At 34.8% G+C, this 18,494-nt stretch overlaps 2 protein-coding genes across 4 annotated transcripts in view; both read right to left on the minus strand.

Annotated features, from left to right (window-relative positions):
* add2 (adducin 2 (beta)) overlaps nt 1-6,805 on the minus strand; it is a 63,094-nt gene extending 56,289 nt beyond the window's left edge. For all 3 annotated transcript variants that reach the window (XM_056457428.1, XM_056457427.1, XM_056457429.1), the window contains exon 1: nt 6,430-6,805. The gene's annotated coding sequence lies outside the window, so the exon portion shown is untranslated. The remainder of the gene's footprint in view (nt 1-6,429) is intronic.
* Nucleotides 6,806-9,973: 3,168 nt separating this feature from the next.
* Nucleotides 9,974-17,994, minus strand: figla (folliculogenesis specific bHLH transcription factor). Its single transcript, XM_056456857.1, is given in 5 exon segments — nt 9,974-10,390; nt 12,846-12,935; nt 13,070-13,219; nt 17,760-17,951; nt 17,953-17,994. Coding segments are annotated over 5 exon segments (663 nt in total). The 3' UTR covers nt 9,974-10,201.
* Nucleotides 17,995-18,494: the final 500 nt, after the last annotated feature.

Consider the following 18,494-nt stretch of genomic DNA (forward strand, 5'->3'; position numbering starts at 1 on the left):
GAAATCCCTCTGCAATTACAAAGATCCATCAGCAGACTGAGCGTATTCTACTCTTTAATCTTTAGAGATGTTTAAAACTTGCTCAGCTTTGGCAAGATTCTGATGTCAAGCTGAAAGACATGAACATGTGTCTGTTAGTTATTGATCTGTCTGAAACAGAGCTTTCCTGACCGGATGAGGCTTTTCTGTCCCACTGAGAGGTCTTAATGCTTGTAGGAAGTGGGGAGAGAAGTATATGAGGGAGACGTATAATGGTTAAAGTGAAGCTGGATTGATTTTAGATGAATCTTATAATTAAGTTAATGTGTGGTATATTCACTCCTGCATGATAATGCACTGAGAACCCAATGACCCAGTAAAAAAAAATGCATGCGTGCGTGTGAATGTATGTCACAATGAAGGTAATGTATTTTCTGGACATTTACAGGAAATTCAATACATTTCAAGACTCTTTCCACACATTTCAACACCTCATCGCCACTTTAGCTTTCAACCAGTAACATCAGAATCAGAAAGAGCTCTTTTGCCAGGTATGTTCACACATACAAGGAATTTGTAAAAAAATAATTAAATAGAAGTAAATAGTGAATGCGAATATACAAATTGACGAGTGTATGTACAGGTATATTACTATATACAACGATATATGTTCTTCCGGGTGCTCCAGTTTCCCCCACAGTCCAAAGACATGCACTATGGGTGAATTGGGTAAGCTAAATTGTCCGTGTTGTATGTGTGTGAATGAGAGTGTATGGGTGTTTCCCAATGATTGGTTGCTTCTAGAAGGGCATCCACTGCTTAAACATATGCTGGATAAGTTGCAGTTCATTCCGCTATGCGACCCCTGAATAATAAAGGGACTAAGCCGAAAAGAAAATTAATGAATGAATGAATGAGCGTTCTATGTGCTGATGTTATGTGCAATATGGCATGTAAAGTTTGTTGTTAAATAAATAAGAGTATATGTGTATAAAAAGTAGTGATGTTTGTTTCATTGGCGACATTTTAACTTGTAGTATATTTATTTAATACTGATTGTAAGAAAGTAATCGTAAACTAAACCATTATTTATATACGGAATAAAAATGCTAATCCAGCAGCTGGCGGCTATCCGCTTGTTAAGTTGTGACATATTGATGACGTATCAAATACTGTTTCCGGGTCAAATACAGTTTCCGGGTCCAACCCGCTACTCATTTGAAATGAAAAAATACTTGTTTAGTGGTACACTATAAATCATGGTGTGCACACCAGTTTCTGGGTTTGCTGCATCACAAATACCAAAATTTTAACAATTTATAAGAAATGAATTACTTTCTGGCCATCGGATATTAGACATGGATATATATATATATATACACACACACATACATACATACATACACACACACACATTGCGATCGTGATTTTTGAAAGTATTACAGCACTTTTAAACGTTTATTATTACCATTTGATGAGCCCCCTGGTGTAGTTTGATAGAGCGATAGGACCCAGAAGCCGCTTTGCTTGACGTCACACTTAACAAGCAGATAGAACAGCAGAACTAACAGTGTTGCCTGCAGTAAACAAAGCAGCGTGACGTCAAATCTAGCAGCATATTATTGATTTCATAAACTACACAGCACCCTAATATTCACAGATTAAATTCAGGCAGACTTTAGTACAATCAAACATACAGTTGAACTCAGAATTATTAGCCCTCTTTGAATGATGTTTAACGGAGCAAGGAAATTTTCACAGTATGTCTGATAATATCTTTTCATCTGGAGAAAGTCTTATTTGTTTTATTTAAGAATAAAAACAGTTTTTAATTTGAGATAATAAAAAAGATAAAATAAATCAGTTATTAGAAATGAGTTACTAAAACTATTATGTTTAGAAATGTTTTGAGAACATTTTCTCTCTGTTAAACAGAAATTAGGAAAAAATAAACAGGGGGGCTAATAATTCTGAGGGGCTAATAATTCTGACTTCAACTGTACATTGTACAATCAAAAATAATGAAAGATTTAATTCCTTGTAAAATAGCATTTGATACTTTTTACATTTCTCAAAACTGATTTATGAGCTTTTAATCATTTTAAGACCCCTGCGGACCCCTGATTTTTATGTAGGAATAAAAGTAATTTCTATGCATGTTTAGTCATGTTTGAGTGGCGTTTCTTCCCATTCCTAAATTGATACACAAGGCATGGGGTTGTTTATTATGCCATTTTGTGGGCATTAAAACAAGATGGTTAGGTCGGCGCCCACTCTGGTGCTCAAGACGACCGAAGTTCGATTCCCGAATCGAGGTCCTATGCCGATCCTTTCCCCCTTTCTGCTCCCCATATTTTACTGTCAATACTCTCTACTGTCCCATCTATTAAAGATGAAAACCTTGAAAAAATAATTATAAAAAAAACCAAGATGGTTGGTATCAGCGTGCAAATTATACATTGACGATCAGAGGGCCTACTTCTTCAGTAATGCTAATTTGTGTAATACATGCTTCAAATGTATGTATTTATTTAAATTACATCTGAAGTTTTCAGTGTTTTGTGGGTAGGCTATTTAGTGTATTCTGAACTGATTAGCTATTTTCAGCTTATTTTAGGTCAAACTTTACAAACTTTACATCTAATTTGACTTTACTTTTAGGCATAATGTAGAAACAAACAAGCCTAAATCAGGGGGGGGGGGTCAATTCCTCCCAAACACCCCTGTAATTTTCACCCTGGTTGGTATATACATAATGAAATTAATTTTTATGATGAAATTCATGTCATTACGCATCTATTTTTCAACTTAATCTCTTAGTGTGTTTTGGTGGTTACATAAAGACAGACAGTAAACATTAAAAAGGTATATTTACACAATAAACGAAAAACAGAACATGTTTTATGCTGTTTTTAGTTATTTACACAACAGATTTTTGGGGCCTGAAAAACTCAAAACTGATTTCAAGTGTAAGTTTTTAAAAAAAGATACCATTATCATCTTCATGTAAATGAATGCAAAAAATGGTTTGTGAAAATAGTGACGTGCACATGTGCAAGCATCATCTCAAACAACGGCTGTGGACTACAGGACTGTATGTGCACAGACACATAGGGCTCTAATTTAATGATCCAAGCACAAAAACACATGATACAACAGCACTTAGCGCATGTCCAAATGCACTTTTGCAATTTTAAAGATGGGAAAAACGGTAAACTAGGTCAGAGAATGGTATAAAAGGGTTGTCCTCATTCTTTTAATAATTTATGGGAGTGTTTTAGGTGAAATGTGCATTAAATCAATCAGAGTCTCAGTTCCCATTTCCTTTAGGTGTAAGTTACAGCCATGAAGCGGATTTACTATATACATGGCAGACTTTGTAAGTGGAATAACTGAATACTTCACTAGCGAGGAAACAGATCTGCAATTAACTAATGTCATTCATTATTATTGAAAATAGGTAGGTGGAGTAATTTAGATACATGCAATGACTATCCATAATGGCATTTTCATATTCATTCATTCATTCATTCATTCATTCATTCATTCATTTTCTTTTTGAAGGGCTTAGTCCCTTTATTAATCTGGGGTCGCCACAGCGGAATGAACCGCCAACTTATCCAGCATATGTTTTACGTAGCTGCCCTTCTCGTTGCAACCCATCACTGGGAAACATCCATACAATCCCATTTACACACATACACTACGGACAATTTTAGCTTACCCAATTCACCTATAGTGCATGTCTTTGGACTTGTGGGGGAAACCAGAGCACCAGGAACAAACCCACGCAAACACAGGGAGAACATGCAAACTCCACACAGAAAAAAACTGATCCAATTGAAGATCAAACCAGCAACCTTCTTGCTGTGAGGCGACAGCACTATCCACTTGACGTGATCAATTTTTAAAGATGTTTGTGTGCTGCTGCTTATCCTTATGTGTGTAATAGGCAACATGTGTTGTGGAACTCACTCTTTAAATAAATAAATAAATAAATTAATAATTAATTAATTAATTAAAAAACACCTGCCCCATAGACTTTAGACCAGCTTTTAATTGGTCTAAAGCGCTGTCTATTTCAGATTCCTCAAAACAGAAACACACCAACAATGCACCTTAACACCTCATTCTCAGACAAGCATGTACAAGGGTGCCAAAAAGAATGGAAATACATTTGCTAATGAAACGTAGCGCAGGATGTGAAAATGATACCTGCGCTGGGCTGAAACTAGCAAAACACACACCTGGGCCCATAGTGTTTCTTTACAAAGTAATATATTCCTAAGAAATCATGTTTAAGTCTGTACTATAAAAGAAAAAAGTACTGCCAATTCATTACTCAATTTTTATTTACAGTTTTTGTACCATTAACCACCAGTCAATACATTGTCTCAAACTAATACCAATACCAACCAATAAAATTTTCAACAAATAGTTAATGGAGCAGAGATCAATGCCAGATAATAGACTAAATAAACTGAAAAGACCTCTGAATAACAACATACGAAAAAATATTAACTAAGAGATATTTTATACAGTGTAGTTCCAAGAAGTTTAAACTAAAGCTATCAAGATAATTACTTAATAAATGAAAAATAAAAACTATCATGATATATTATTAAACACTACAATACAGTTATAATAGAAGTGAAACAACACTGTTGTGAACATGTGAATATCTTTAATAAACTTGACCAAACTTGGTCCTGGAGGACCGGTGTCCTGCAAAGTTTAGTTCCAACCCCAATCAGACACACCTGGGCTCTAGGCTTTCTAGAAACATTAATGCAGTTGTGTTGAGGCAAGTTGGAGTTAAAATCTGATGGACACCTGCCCTCCAGGACCGAGTTAGGGCACCCCTGATATAAATCAACATAATTCAAGGGAGGTATGGCTGGAAAAAAATATGTTTGTTACTACCTGATTTTAACACAACAAAGACTGAGATCTTTCATACTTTTAAAATCTTTGCTAAAAAATAAAATCAGTAAGATCTAGGTCAATTACATACCCCAACCAACTCAATAATCCCCACCCCCCACATCCTTTTCAAACCATTCCTTCACCCCTGCAGCTGAACCTCACTGAAACGCTGCACATTTAATGAATACATTATGATAATTTCCATTAACTCTTGATGCACAAAAAGAAAAGATAATTAAAAGAGAAGTAACCAACTGACCCTAACAATAAAGGTCATCTTATTACCATCTACGATTTCGGAAAGCAGAAAAAGAGGCTGTGCCACCCTTTCTTTCCCTCCAAAGCTCACGTTTCAGGGGAAAGTCTAGATGGGATACAGCTGCAGATATGCACATCAATATAGCTTCATTTTTGTGACGCTGTATAACAAAAATGTATATTTTTACAATACTGTGGTAATTGGGTTTAGGGTTAGGTATAGATGTTAAAATACAGTTTATTGGGTAATTTAATAAATGATACTCTGCACAACTACTGTTTTTACCTTACTGTGGCGGTTGAGTTTAGGTTGGAGTAGACTAATAAAATACAATTAATGGAAAATTTAATATATAATATAAATAATTCTCGTTAACTTCTGGCTGCAACCATATCTGAGCAACAACCATGTTTCATAGGGAAAGACTCATGTGTCACGCCCACCTCTTCTAGAAGAAAACAACACCCTCTGAACTACACGAAAGAAGCCTGTATCTACCGATGACTACTGCATCATCTTTCCTGACAAAATAACACACCACATCACATTTATTAATCATATGCATTAATGATATATTATGAAAAGTGCATCATTTTGTGCAGAAGCCTTTGCTTTCGCGGCGCGGCCTGCACGCGGCTGCCTAGCAACAACAACCCGAGGCCCGCAGCATCAGCACCAGCCTCCGGGCACCAACACAACAGTCCACACTGGAAGAATTTAGCAAGAAGGTGCATGGAATGTTTTCAAAAAATAAAATATGATCAAAACGAAGCAATCTTGCTTGTATCCCTTCAACATTAGATGTAAAAATCACGATTGGCGAGCAAAGACATGTTACAAGTCACGAGATTTGAAATATCATGGCGCCTGAAAGTTACAGTGTCATACAATTGTACTGCACATTCACGAACGCCTATATGAAACTAGTGTCTAGGACTTGGGATTAAAAAAAATACTAGAGTTTATTTGTGATATTCATAATACACCACGCACATCTGTATAGGATTGTAATATAACATTTGAAGTTCGTTCAATTCTATTCAAGAGTTCGTAATAGCTACAGTGTAATAATGAATATTAGCCTACATTATATTCGTGCACTCGCACATCATCATGCCATCATCATATAAGCGCACTGTCACCGTTAAACTGACGCTCACAATCCAAAATATCTTCTTCACTATATATTTTACAACCCCTGAGAATCTTGACAAGTATTGACCGAAACAGTGAATGCAAAATGAAATGAGGCAAGAGATGCTCACCTTACAGCATCCTCTCTCCTCTTTGTCCTTTACGCGCACAGTCGCTTTATGAATCTGAAACAGCACCAAGAGATCAAGACAGCACCACGAGATCGATCAATAGTCTTGTTTTCCAGCGTGAATGGTGTTGTTTTGGGTCTGTGTTTTCCTAGACCTCTGCATCCCCTCTGTTTTTTTGACGTTTATTGCAGGCTGGCCCAGCCCTCGACCACGCCTGCCAGATTCATGACCTCCTCACCGTCTACATCTAGATCCGGCACGTATTTTTTACAGGCGCGTTCAGTTTGTTTGCATGGAGCGGATAAAATATTAGAACATTTGTGTATTTTAAAAAGGTTTATCTAACGCGGGGCGTTTATTACCGTGGATTTGTCGGAGCACACATTTATTCTGGATGTGTTTGCCCGCTGAATGATGCAGATGCGGATTAAAAGACGCGGGCAGTGCCTCCATCTGCTGGTGCTAAAGGGATATTACACAAAGCTGTTGTGTGGAAAAGCGTCACATATGTTTTGTTCTTCGTTTTTTATTTAAGAAAGTGTTTCAAATTATTTTTAAACGGCTTTTAATAACCACGTATTTTATTAAATCATATTTTATTTATATTCTGACCATGTTATGGCTAAATCTCTCCTTAATCCACAGACAGTCCACACCTAATCTTCATCCTCTTCTTATGGTTTATCTTGTGAATCTATATCTTTAACTTGTCGTGTTTGGTATTATTTTAAATGTCTCTGTGTGATTGGTAAAATGGCCTCAATTTTGCAGTAGTCACTTATATTATGATCATTATATGTGTGAAATTGTCAATTATGAATGTTCTTATACAGTATCATCTCTGCATTGGCTTTCTGATTGTTTGATTATGTAATTTGCATAATACAATTTTACCTGACAAATAAATGTTATTTTTTTATTTATTTTGAATTGGACAAATCATTATTACCAGTAAATTGTGAGGACACTTTTGTTGTTTTGTTGAAACAGATAGCTCTTATTCGTAGACCTTTAGCTTTCTGACCACTTTTACTTTGGCAAGTTGCATGGTAGAAGACTGGGTAAACTACCTTTCCTGTCACAGAGCAAGTAGTAGGCGGGCCAAATGGGAAAGGCATATGAAATTGGCCATGCATGAACTCAGAACGACAACTGGTCCCCAATGAAAAAATAACTAAAAGTATAGTGTATTTGAAATAATCAAATATACAAATTTATCACCTTTTGATAAATGTGATCTGTTACTAATTAGAAACACAGTCTAAATTTAATGATCACTTGAAAATTGGAGTCAGATTAAAATTGGAGCTGGAAAAAAAAATTCTATAAACAAGACAATTATTTTCATAAGTGCTAAAAAAAAATGCTTACACACATTTACCTTTGACCATGCTGGTAGTTTCATCATTGGGCTAATAGATGGACTTCTACAACTTAAAGGGGACCTATTTTGCTTCATTTTAAAGATGTAAAATAAATGTCTCTGGTGTCTCTGAAGTGTGTGTGTATGTGAAGTTTCAGCTCAAAGCTAAACACTAATAATGTTTTATAACTGCCCCTTTCAGGCTTTGGTCCTAATTGTGCCGTTTTGGTGACTGTTGCTTTAAATTTAAATTAGATTGTGCTTTTTTCAAAAGAGGGCGGAGCTACAAATGCCTGTGTGTCAGCATAGTTGCAGATTTAAAAAAAAAGATAAACTTCCTATGCTAATGAGGGAGAGATTATCACTAATGGGCGGGGATTCCCCCTTTGATGACATGTACAAAAGGCAGAATGTCAATTAAACATTGATTTGCAGACTGATTTTATGAAGTGTGATTATAAAAGAATTGTATTAATTAATTTTTACTATTAGAAGCTTGCTATGTTCACAGACTGTTGCCACACAACTGTGTTTAAACCCATTTAAAAAAGTGACTTTTGCACAATAGGGTCACTTCAGAAAACATTTCACGTTACAGGTACTGACAAATCGAAAAACTCGAGTGACTTAAACAATGGTGGCAAAGTATAAATAAGACATTTAATATGACCATTTAATTACATTTGTATCTTGAGGCTGAACTGTCTATCAAAAAACATAATTCAATTATTTTTGTTCTAAAAATCCCTAGTTTCTTACATACAAATATTTTTTTTAAATGAAAGGGTGTAAGATTTTCTTTGTTGTGATGTTTACAAATGTTTTGTATTAAAGATTATTTAAAAAAAAAAATAAATAAAAAAATAAATAAAAAAACCTTACAGTAATAATAGTTATACATTCAAATTAAGATTATGCATTTCTGTGTGATTAAATCACAATTTGCATGTACTTTTTAAAGGGCACCTATTTTACCGCCTTTTTCAAGATTTAAGATAAGTCTTTTGTGTCTCCAGAATGTGTCTAAAGTTTCAGCTCAAAAAAAACCCATCAGATTATTTATTATACCTTTCAGAAGTTTGCAATTTTCAGCTCTGAACATAATGTAGCTGTTTTTGTTGCCTGTGCCTTTAATGCTAGTTTTCCTCATCCACTGTTCCCATGTGCCTGTCAGAGTGTGCCTCAATCTCCACCTCGGCTGCATCAGATAAACAGCGCAGTGACAGACATGAAGCAGATCTCATGTAACGTTTGGGAGAACTACTACAGTAAGAACTTTCCCAGTGATTATTTGATGTATTTGTTGTGGAGTTAATTCAAGCCTTTCGATGAGTCACACACAAATGTCTTTACAAAGCTCACATACACACAGCAAGCGTTCAACTTTGCACTGTTTTTGCACGCAAATGTGACAGGATCCACATTAATATCCACTGCTGTCTGGATATCCATTATGTTAAATGTACAAAATAAACCTGATTTAATGTCCAAAACCAGGATTGAAGCGTCATCTTTTATATTTGTACTAACATGCGGCTGTAAAGACGGTTTAAAAAAAAATAAAATAATCGCTGTCATTTATTACAAACATGTACTGTTTTAAACAATTTAAACTTGTAAAACTCATTGTTGATCATATCTGATGATAATTGATGATCACAGAGAGCTCAACGGATCTTTTAATTCCAGTTGCTTTGCGCGCGTCCTGTCTTGTTGATATGATTATACGAGTTACTAAAGAGACATGTTTTACGCGACTCAATCAATTCGGTGGGCAGGGAAACCGCACTCCTACGTTACGAGACTTAATGTTTTTATATCACCCCAATATGACTGTGGACACACCTACACAGATTTCTGTCCAAACAGCATACAAAAGATGATTTTCATCATAGGTGCCCTTTAAATGTATGAAGTTAACATTTATTCATTTTCCTTCGGCTTAGTCCCATATTTATGAGGGGTTACCACAAAGGAATGAACTGCCAGCTATTCCGGCATATGTTTTATGCAGTGAATGACCTTCCAGCCCTAATGCCATCAATTTCTATGCCTTTTAACTGGGTATTCATGTTTCATAAAAAACGGTCAAAACTTGATTACGATAAATGTACAATTTATTTACAGTACACATGTAAACGTAAAGCAGCTGCAAAGACTCAAACTAAACTTCATATACATTTTCTTCACATATTCTAAAGGAGTTTACCCTTATAAAAAATAAATAATGCAACAAAATAAACCCTCATAGCAGCTCAGCAAGTTAACCATCAGTCTTCATCATGCCTGACATTTCATAGATTTTTGTAATAGAGACAAACAGCACAACACAAATTTGATCTTAAAGGCACATACCGAAAAGCATTAGCGACTAAAGGCACTAAAAGTGACTAAAGTGCAGATCTGCGTCTAGGACGGGAGTGAATTCGGGACCATGGTTTGGTCGGAGCCGACCTGAACGATGTACATTGGTACGACACACTGCACAGTCATGTTGTTCAGATCGAGGTCTTCATCCGCTCCTGACGTCATTGTGACCAGAGGAGCGGTCAAACTCACACTCTCAGAGAGAAAGGGACTGGACATCGAATCCAGAGCCTGAGGAGGACATAAAGAGAGAATCAGTTCATTTCAAGTTTGTTTGTGTAGCACTTTTCGCAAGATTTACTCTTCCAAAGCAGCCTTACAAGAGGTGTGCATTATTACAATAGTGTCGAAATCCAATATGTTAAAGGAACACTTCCCCTTTTTTTAAACAGGCCATAAGTTTTTTACCCCCCTAGAGTTAAGCAGTTGAGTTTTACCATTTTTGAATCCATTCAGCCGATGTCTAGGTCTGGCGGAAGCACTTTTAGCTTAGCATAAATCATTGAATCGGATCAGACCATAAGCATCTAGTGTTATCATAATACTGGAATTTCGGTACCAGTCGTACTGGTCTGAAAAACATCCATTTCCCTTTAACATTTGAGCAATGTTGTGCATGTACTTAAACACCACTGATTGGCCATTGTGTTCATGTGACAGAAATGATTGTGATTGGCCGTGAAGGTCTTTAGTTTACTGCTGTTCATCGAGTGCAAACACGGATATAAAGAGCATTTTAAAGCCTTTTAGATCAGTCGATCCAACACAATCTCACGGCAGTTCGTAACTTTTTGATTTAGTGGCTAATTCGTATGAATTTGTATGATCTAATTCGTACAATTTAGTACGATTTGCTCATCCGCTAATGACGGTTGGGTTTAGGGGTGGGGTTAGGTGCCATGCCTCCTTTTTAAAATTGTACAATTTCATACGACTGAACTCGTACGAATTAGCCACTAAACTGTCAAAACGTAAAATACTTACGTTTTCTCGTGAGATCAGGCTGATCGACCAACTGTTTAAGAGCGTGCTCAATAGTGCTCAAATGTTAAAATTTAAGTATCGATTGGTACCAAGCATGATTACTTTTGACTTTTGTACAAGGCGTTAAGAAAATGTTCCTAGTTAAAGCATTTTTCTGTAGTTGCATCATATACTCAGTGGCGTTCAGGGGTGTTGCTAAACACAGAGCTCAGGATCTGGCGGGAACACTTCTAGCTTGGCATAAACCATTAAATCAGATTAGACCATTAGCATCTCGCTCAAAAATGTAAAAAAAAAAAAAAAAAAAAAAAAGTGTTTAGAAATTTTTCTACTTAAAGCTTGACTCTTTTATTCTTTATTGCTTTTTATTTGGGGTTTGTCCATATTTTACTCAAATAGGAGTGTTCAAGGCCATTGCTAAACATAAAAAGCTCCGGATCTGGAGGGGACACTTTTAGTTTAAGCTTAGCTTAGCATAAACCATTGAATTAGATTAGACCATTAGCATCTCAAAAAATGTCAAAAAAGGGTTTAGAAATTTTCCTATACTTAAAGCTTGACTTTTCTATTCTATATTGCTTTCTATTTGGGGGTATGTCCATATTTTACTCAAATAGGAGTGTTCAGGGGTGTTTTTGAACAAAAACAGCTCCGGATCGGGTGGGGACACTTTTATCTTAGCCTAGTATAAATCACTGAATCAGATTAGACCATTTGAGTCTAGTTCATAAATGTCAAAAATGTGTTTAGAAAATGTTCCTACTTAAAGCTTGACTCTTCTATTCTATATTGTATTCTATTTGGGGTTTGTCCATATTTTACCCAAATAGGAGTGTTCAGGGGCGTTGCTAGACATGAAGATCTCCTTTTGTGGCAGGAACACTTTTAGCTTAACTTAGCATAGCTATTGAATCAGATTAGACCATTAGCATCCTGCTATCTTAGCCTAGTATAAATCACTGAATCAGATTAGACCATTTGAGTCTAGTTCATAAATGTCAAAAATGTGTTTAGAAAATTTTCCTACTGCAAGCTTGACTCTTCTATTCTATATCGTATTCTATCTGGGTTTTGTCCACATTTTACCCAAATAGAAGTCATGTTCAGAGACATCTCGCTCAACAATGTCAAAAAAGTGTTTAGAAAGTTTTGCTACTTAATGCTAGACTATTCTATTCTATATTGTACTCTATTTTACCCAAATAGAAGTTGATGTTCAGGGGTGTTGCTAGACAGAAAGACCTCCTTGTGTGATAGGAACACTTTTAGCTTAACTTAGCATAAATCATTGAATTGGCATAGACCATTAGCAACCTGTTCAAAAACGTTTTAAAAAAGTGTTTAGATAGTTTTCCTACACAAAAGCACCACTCTTCTATTCTATATTGTATTCTACTTGAGGGTTTGTCCATATTTTCCCCAAATAGGAGTGTTCAGGGGTGTTGCTAGACATAAAGAGCTCCAGATCTGGTGTTAAAACTATTAGCTTAGCATAAATCACTGAATCAGATTAAACCTCTATTCTATTCTATTCTATTCTATTCTATTCTATTCTATTCTATTCTATTCTATTCTATTCGTTCATATTTTACCCAAACATGAGTGTAGTGTTTTTCACAAAATACTATCAGGATGGTGCATTTTCTATATTTTAAAACATCGTTTTTGTAATGAAATTAACTGTAAATTAAAGTGAACTCACATCCTCCATGCTCCAGAGATCAGAGCAGTCAGGGTCTATGCTTGGGTAGTTGATTCCAGTCTCCAGGAACACATTAGCATTCTCATTACCCTGCCAATCAACAAATCAATCAATTAATCAATCAATCAATCTCATCCATTTATTTATTTTTAAAAGTATAACTTTGAAGTTGTACTGCATATAACAAGGATCTTGGACCAAAAGCCTTGTGTTTTGTAGCTCACCTTGTCAGAGGTGTGATTGAGGACTGCTGAGAGGAGCCGGATGTACTCGGTCGCAGCCTTCAGCATGTCCACTTTACTGGGCTTTCGATCTCGAGGCATCACCGGCACAATACGCCGAAGATACGAGAACATGCTGTTCAGGCTTCTCACCTGCATGCAGGACAGCGGATGATGACACCAACATGCAACATTTCAGTATATAAGTATATCAAGTTGAACACCTGCTTGCTATCTTTGCCTTACGCTATACTGGCAGAACAACAGCGTTTGACTTTAATTGAACAGTTACCTACAAATGTGCATCATTTACTTCCATCATTTCTACATTAGCTTCTTTCACAAAATGTGCAATGAATTGAAAAGCACAGAAGTGGCATCTACAGAGCCCAGCATTACAGTAAATGATGATCTATCATAGACTAATTAAAGTGAATGTGTGAAGTCACCTTTGTTATCTATAGAGCTTTATACAATGCATCAGATCAACAGTGTCAGCTGCTCTCTGTAATTACACATTTTTGAAAGTAGTTTCTATAAATGACAATTTGAGTCACTTAGATGATTCATTTTACAATTAAAGAAAAAAAATACAACAACAACAAGGTATTTTGCAATTGTGGAGATCAGTAAATGGGGTTTTGAACCCCCTTGAAAATCTTAGTTGTAATCCAGAGTTTTCTCCCAGAAATAAACCAGAATGAACATCACAATATCTACAATTTAAATATTTCTTAATAGATTTTTTTTACTGATGTAATATAATGATTGTCTAACCCCCCCACCCAATAAATAAAATAAATAAATAAAATGAAATATAAATAACTAAAATACATTATATACACATGTATTATAATTACATTACATATAATAATGTCCATATAATAATGTCCATTTATTTCATTATATATAGATATCACAATATTAACCTAAGCTACTAAAAAGATTAGTTTAAGTGGTATAATAACAAACAAAAACATGTTGTATTGATTTAATAAACAATATAAAACATCAGTACACATTACTTAATGCATTAAAATCAACAGCGATAAATAGCCATATTTATAGCTGTTAAAAGTTTATACAACTGAAATACAGCTGAACTTTATTAGTTATTAACTCAATTTAAAAAGAATTATAAGAACTTAAAAGATTTTAGTGCATTAAGTTAACGTCACCTAAGATGAATAAATGCTTTTGTGTTCGTCATTACACTTATTTTAGATAAATTAACTTGTAAGGGTCCATCTATTAATCCTACATCAGAACTAACAGCATGCGTGAAGGTTAAGTGAGTGTAGGCCTTCTCTTGCGCAGCTCTAAACAATTACTAAAATTTATTAAACTTTCGTTTCATTAATCCAATTTTGAGCCTTATACTCTTTTCTGACTCTAATTTATTATAATTTAAATTTAGATTCAACTAATTCAGCTGATCACCTTACAGGTTGTGATTTGGTCTAATTTAGATCTAATAACCTAATAAATCCTTATTTTCACTTGATGGTTCATTGTTTACCCGAAGTCGCTTAGAGTCAGTATGCTGGCCAGTTACATCTGCTCACAGACACATCCTTGCCAATTCTGGTTTTTAGATTATAGGATATAACTAGAAACTAATTTCCTTTATGTAATATTAGACCCACGCTTGCTCACACATAAAGAAAGTTTGATTTAACCACTATATTATATCATACTAAGTCAGTGATTATCAGAAATCAATAATCTCTAATGCTGTGCCTGTGTTCCATCCATTGAGCCTGAATGTATGAACAATCCTGGTCGTAGGTTGCGAAAACATCAGCCAAAACGATCTACTAGTTACAATGATTTCAGGAGATGTTAGAGGTAAATGAGAATTTTTACATTTATGTTTTATATATATATATATATATATATATATATATATATATATATATATATATATATATATATATATATATATTATATATATATATATATATATATATATAAAAATAAATAAATATTCATTCATTCAAGCAATAACATTTTCACCTGTTAATCTCTGAACTTTATTGGCCTTTTGTTCGTAAATTCTGTATACCAAAAGAATTTGTTTGTTAACATAAATGTAAAAATTCTTATTTACCTCAATCCCATTTTATGACATCATATATAACAAACAAAATGTTCTTTATACATCTGGGTCAGTGATGTACAAAAAGACTTAATTAAAAGGCTTACACAGCACATTAAGAGGAACTTATTTTGTTCATGCTATAGAAAAGAAGAAAGCTTGAGAAAAACTATGTTTTAAAAAAAAAAAAATCAAACACTTTGAAATGAGCATTATAAAACAAACAAAAAAAAAAGACTAACTACTTTATTGATCTACACCTTAAAAAAATAAAAAGGAAATTCATGTTCTGTAAAAACTATAATTACACTACAACAAGTGGTACACTGAAATCTGCAGCGAACTGAAAACTGCACTGTTGTTTTGTAGAGTCCAGCATCACACTAAATGACCATCGCAGACTAATTAAAACGAGTGAGTCACAATGCATCAGGTCATCCATGAGAAAGTCAGCGAGACTCTAATTATACATTTTAAAAGTAGTTTCCATAATGGCAAATTGTAGGCCTCCTGAGAGTTTCCTTTTCAGGGTTTACAATAGAAAACAAAATGATCCATTTAGCTTAAAACCTCCATGCTTATTATATAGTCTTAAAAACTGCCATTTGAACATTTATTTTCTGTCAAAGCCAGTTATTAAATGTGTTTTTACTGGAGGAAATACCAAAAGGAAAACAGAAGGACAGAGCTTCAACTAAAGGAGGATTAGGATATAAATTCTAGCTAAAAGACTTTGGAATAGCAAATATTTTCAGCTTTTCAGATTAATTCATTGCCAAAATGAATGAAAAACAAAAAAAAAGAAAATAAAAACAAATCTCTCCGCTTTGCCTCACAGTTTGAGCTTTAGCTTTTATAAACGATGCCTTAAGCTTTATAAATGATGATGTTGTATTACTTAGCTCTTCTAATTAGGGCTGCACAATTTATAGTTTCAGCATCGATATCACAATGTGATCATTCGAAAGACACACATCCCATAATATAATCATTGTGGAGTTTGTATTATAATTTAACATTTGCATGTGTGTTTGCTGCCTGAAATTGTAAAATGATTTTAAAGCATTCAGAAGATAAGACATTGTACCACTTGATTCACAATGATTCATTTAATTGATTTATTTATGACATTTAGTTCCTGGACTTGAATACTGTTAGACTCGAAAAATGATAACACTATTTTTGTTGTATCCTTTTCTTCATTGTATTTATAGATTGTTATGCATGAAACTACTCGCAACACATGCAAATACAGAAATGCACTGCAAATAGCAGAGAACAGAACAAAAATGGGTTGGTGGACCACAAAAAGTTTATAGATTGTTTATTAGATATTATGGAGATGCAAATAGTAAACCTCAATTCTCATTGACTAAACACGTGCATGAAACTACTCACAACAACACATACAAATACAGAAATGCACTGCAAATAGCACAGACCACAACGAAAATGTGTAGGGGAAATAAATAGATTAATTATTAGATTTTCTGGAGATGCACGCCCACTGCAGAATCATGCCAATGGATCTAATATTATAAATTCTATCCAAATAGAGATATTAAGTCATCTGGTGAAATTGTATACATATCGCAATATATGTCAATAAATAAATTTTTTTTTGCAACGCTAGATTTTTCCAATATTGTGCAGCCCTACTTCTCATGATTATTTACTTGATGTTTTCCTCATGGATTGGTTTGGACAAATTTATGTTTAAATGGTTTATATATATATAAAAAAAGTGTTAACCAATTCTGTTACAATTGTAATATTTATTTATTTATTTGTTACATTTTTTTGTTTAATTATCTTATTTTTAAAAATACTCTTATTTATAAAAGATTAATTTATTTTTTATTATTACTATATTTTTCTTATTCTGTAAACCATGAAGGACTCCAGCTTTTAGTCTCCTTTTAGTCTTTACATTAGATTATCCCCACAGCAATAGCGTCATCTGCGACAGATTGATTTTACAGCACAAGCCTAAACTTTCTGACACCTTTTATGGCACTCAGATACATTAAAAGTAAATACAGGCAACTGAACATGAAGGAGGATCTCTGAGTGGTGGTCTCCAAAATTAAACCAAGAATAGACTTGTGCTGTTAACATTGTGCCGACCATTCTCATTGGGTAAGGTTAATATTAAATTAAACAAATGAATAAAGGACTATAAAAATGTATAGTTGTTAGACTGTTTATGTGTTGTCAATATGCTCATGTATATATATATATATATATATATATATATATATATATATATATATATATATATATGTGTGTGTGAGCTGTGAGATTCAACATTTGTATGTTTAACCACCTCTGAAAACAGTGGGACTTCCTGAGTCACTGGCATTGTATTTTGGGGGTCGTGGGATGAAACGTTTGGAAACCCCTGCCCTTAAGGATTGATATTGTTACTTCAGTTATCCAGTTGACTGCATTTGTACCCTTATTTTTGGCAGTGAATTCAAACCTGTAACTCGACATTGGCCAAAAGAGGGCAGCAAAAAGCCAAAAGAGGCTATGAGAGAATGAATGAATAAATAAAGCGGCTTCTTGTCGTGAACTTTGTCAACACTCACTCACCCGCAGTCTCTCCTTCGCGTTTGCAAGCTGTCGTCTCTTCACAGCTTTATCTCGGTCCTCCGTGTCGATGTACTGGCCGTCATCCAAACGCACGAATTTACCGATATTGACGTGAACGGGGAGGGAAGGTTCAGCACTTTCACGCAGTAAAACATCCCCCATGAGCTCTCTTTCCGGGACCTTCATGAGTCCCCACTATGGCCCTGAACTTTTTGCCGGTCATTTCACACGACATTGCTTTCAAAATACTAAATGAGATAACCGGGCACAGTTAGTGGAGTGAAAACATTTTAAATGTTCATACTTTAAAAACTATTGGTTTAAAGGCTGACCAGTCGACTTGAATATATATGTAGTTAATTCAAACGAATAGCACCTGTGCGCGAATCTCCACCCACCCTTTCTCACAGGGACCACCTGTGGTATTAAAGCACCATATCATATTTTGCCGCTAGATGGCAGCGTGTGGTAACTATATACCTGTAGATTTGCCTGTGCTGTATGGCAAGCCGTTTTGACTTTTATTCATCCGCGCAGGATATGAATTCTTAGTGATATCAACAATTCAGTGAGTAAACATGCTAGTTCTTGATTTCAGCCATTTATTTTTACATTTCAGCTTGTCAAAATGTCAATTCCGAATAGCAACACTGATGCCATCACTCGCAGAGACCGTAGTGGGGAGAGTGGGGCAAAGTAACACTTTTTGGTTTTGGTCAAATAATGACCAAAGTA

This window comes from Danio aesculapii, chromosome 5 (assembly GCF_903798145.1).
Source record: "Danio aesculapii chromosome 5, fDanAes4.1, whole genome shotgun sequence".
In the NCBI taxonomy this organism is placed as follows: domain Eukaryota; kingdom Metazoa; phylum Chordata; class Actinopteri; order Cypriniformes; family Danionidae; genus Danio; species Danio aesculapii.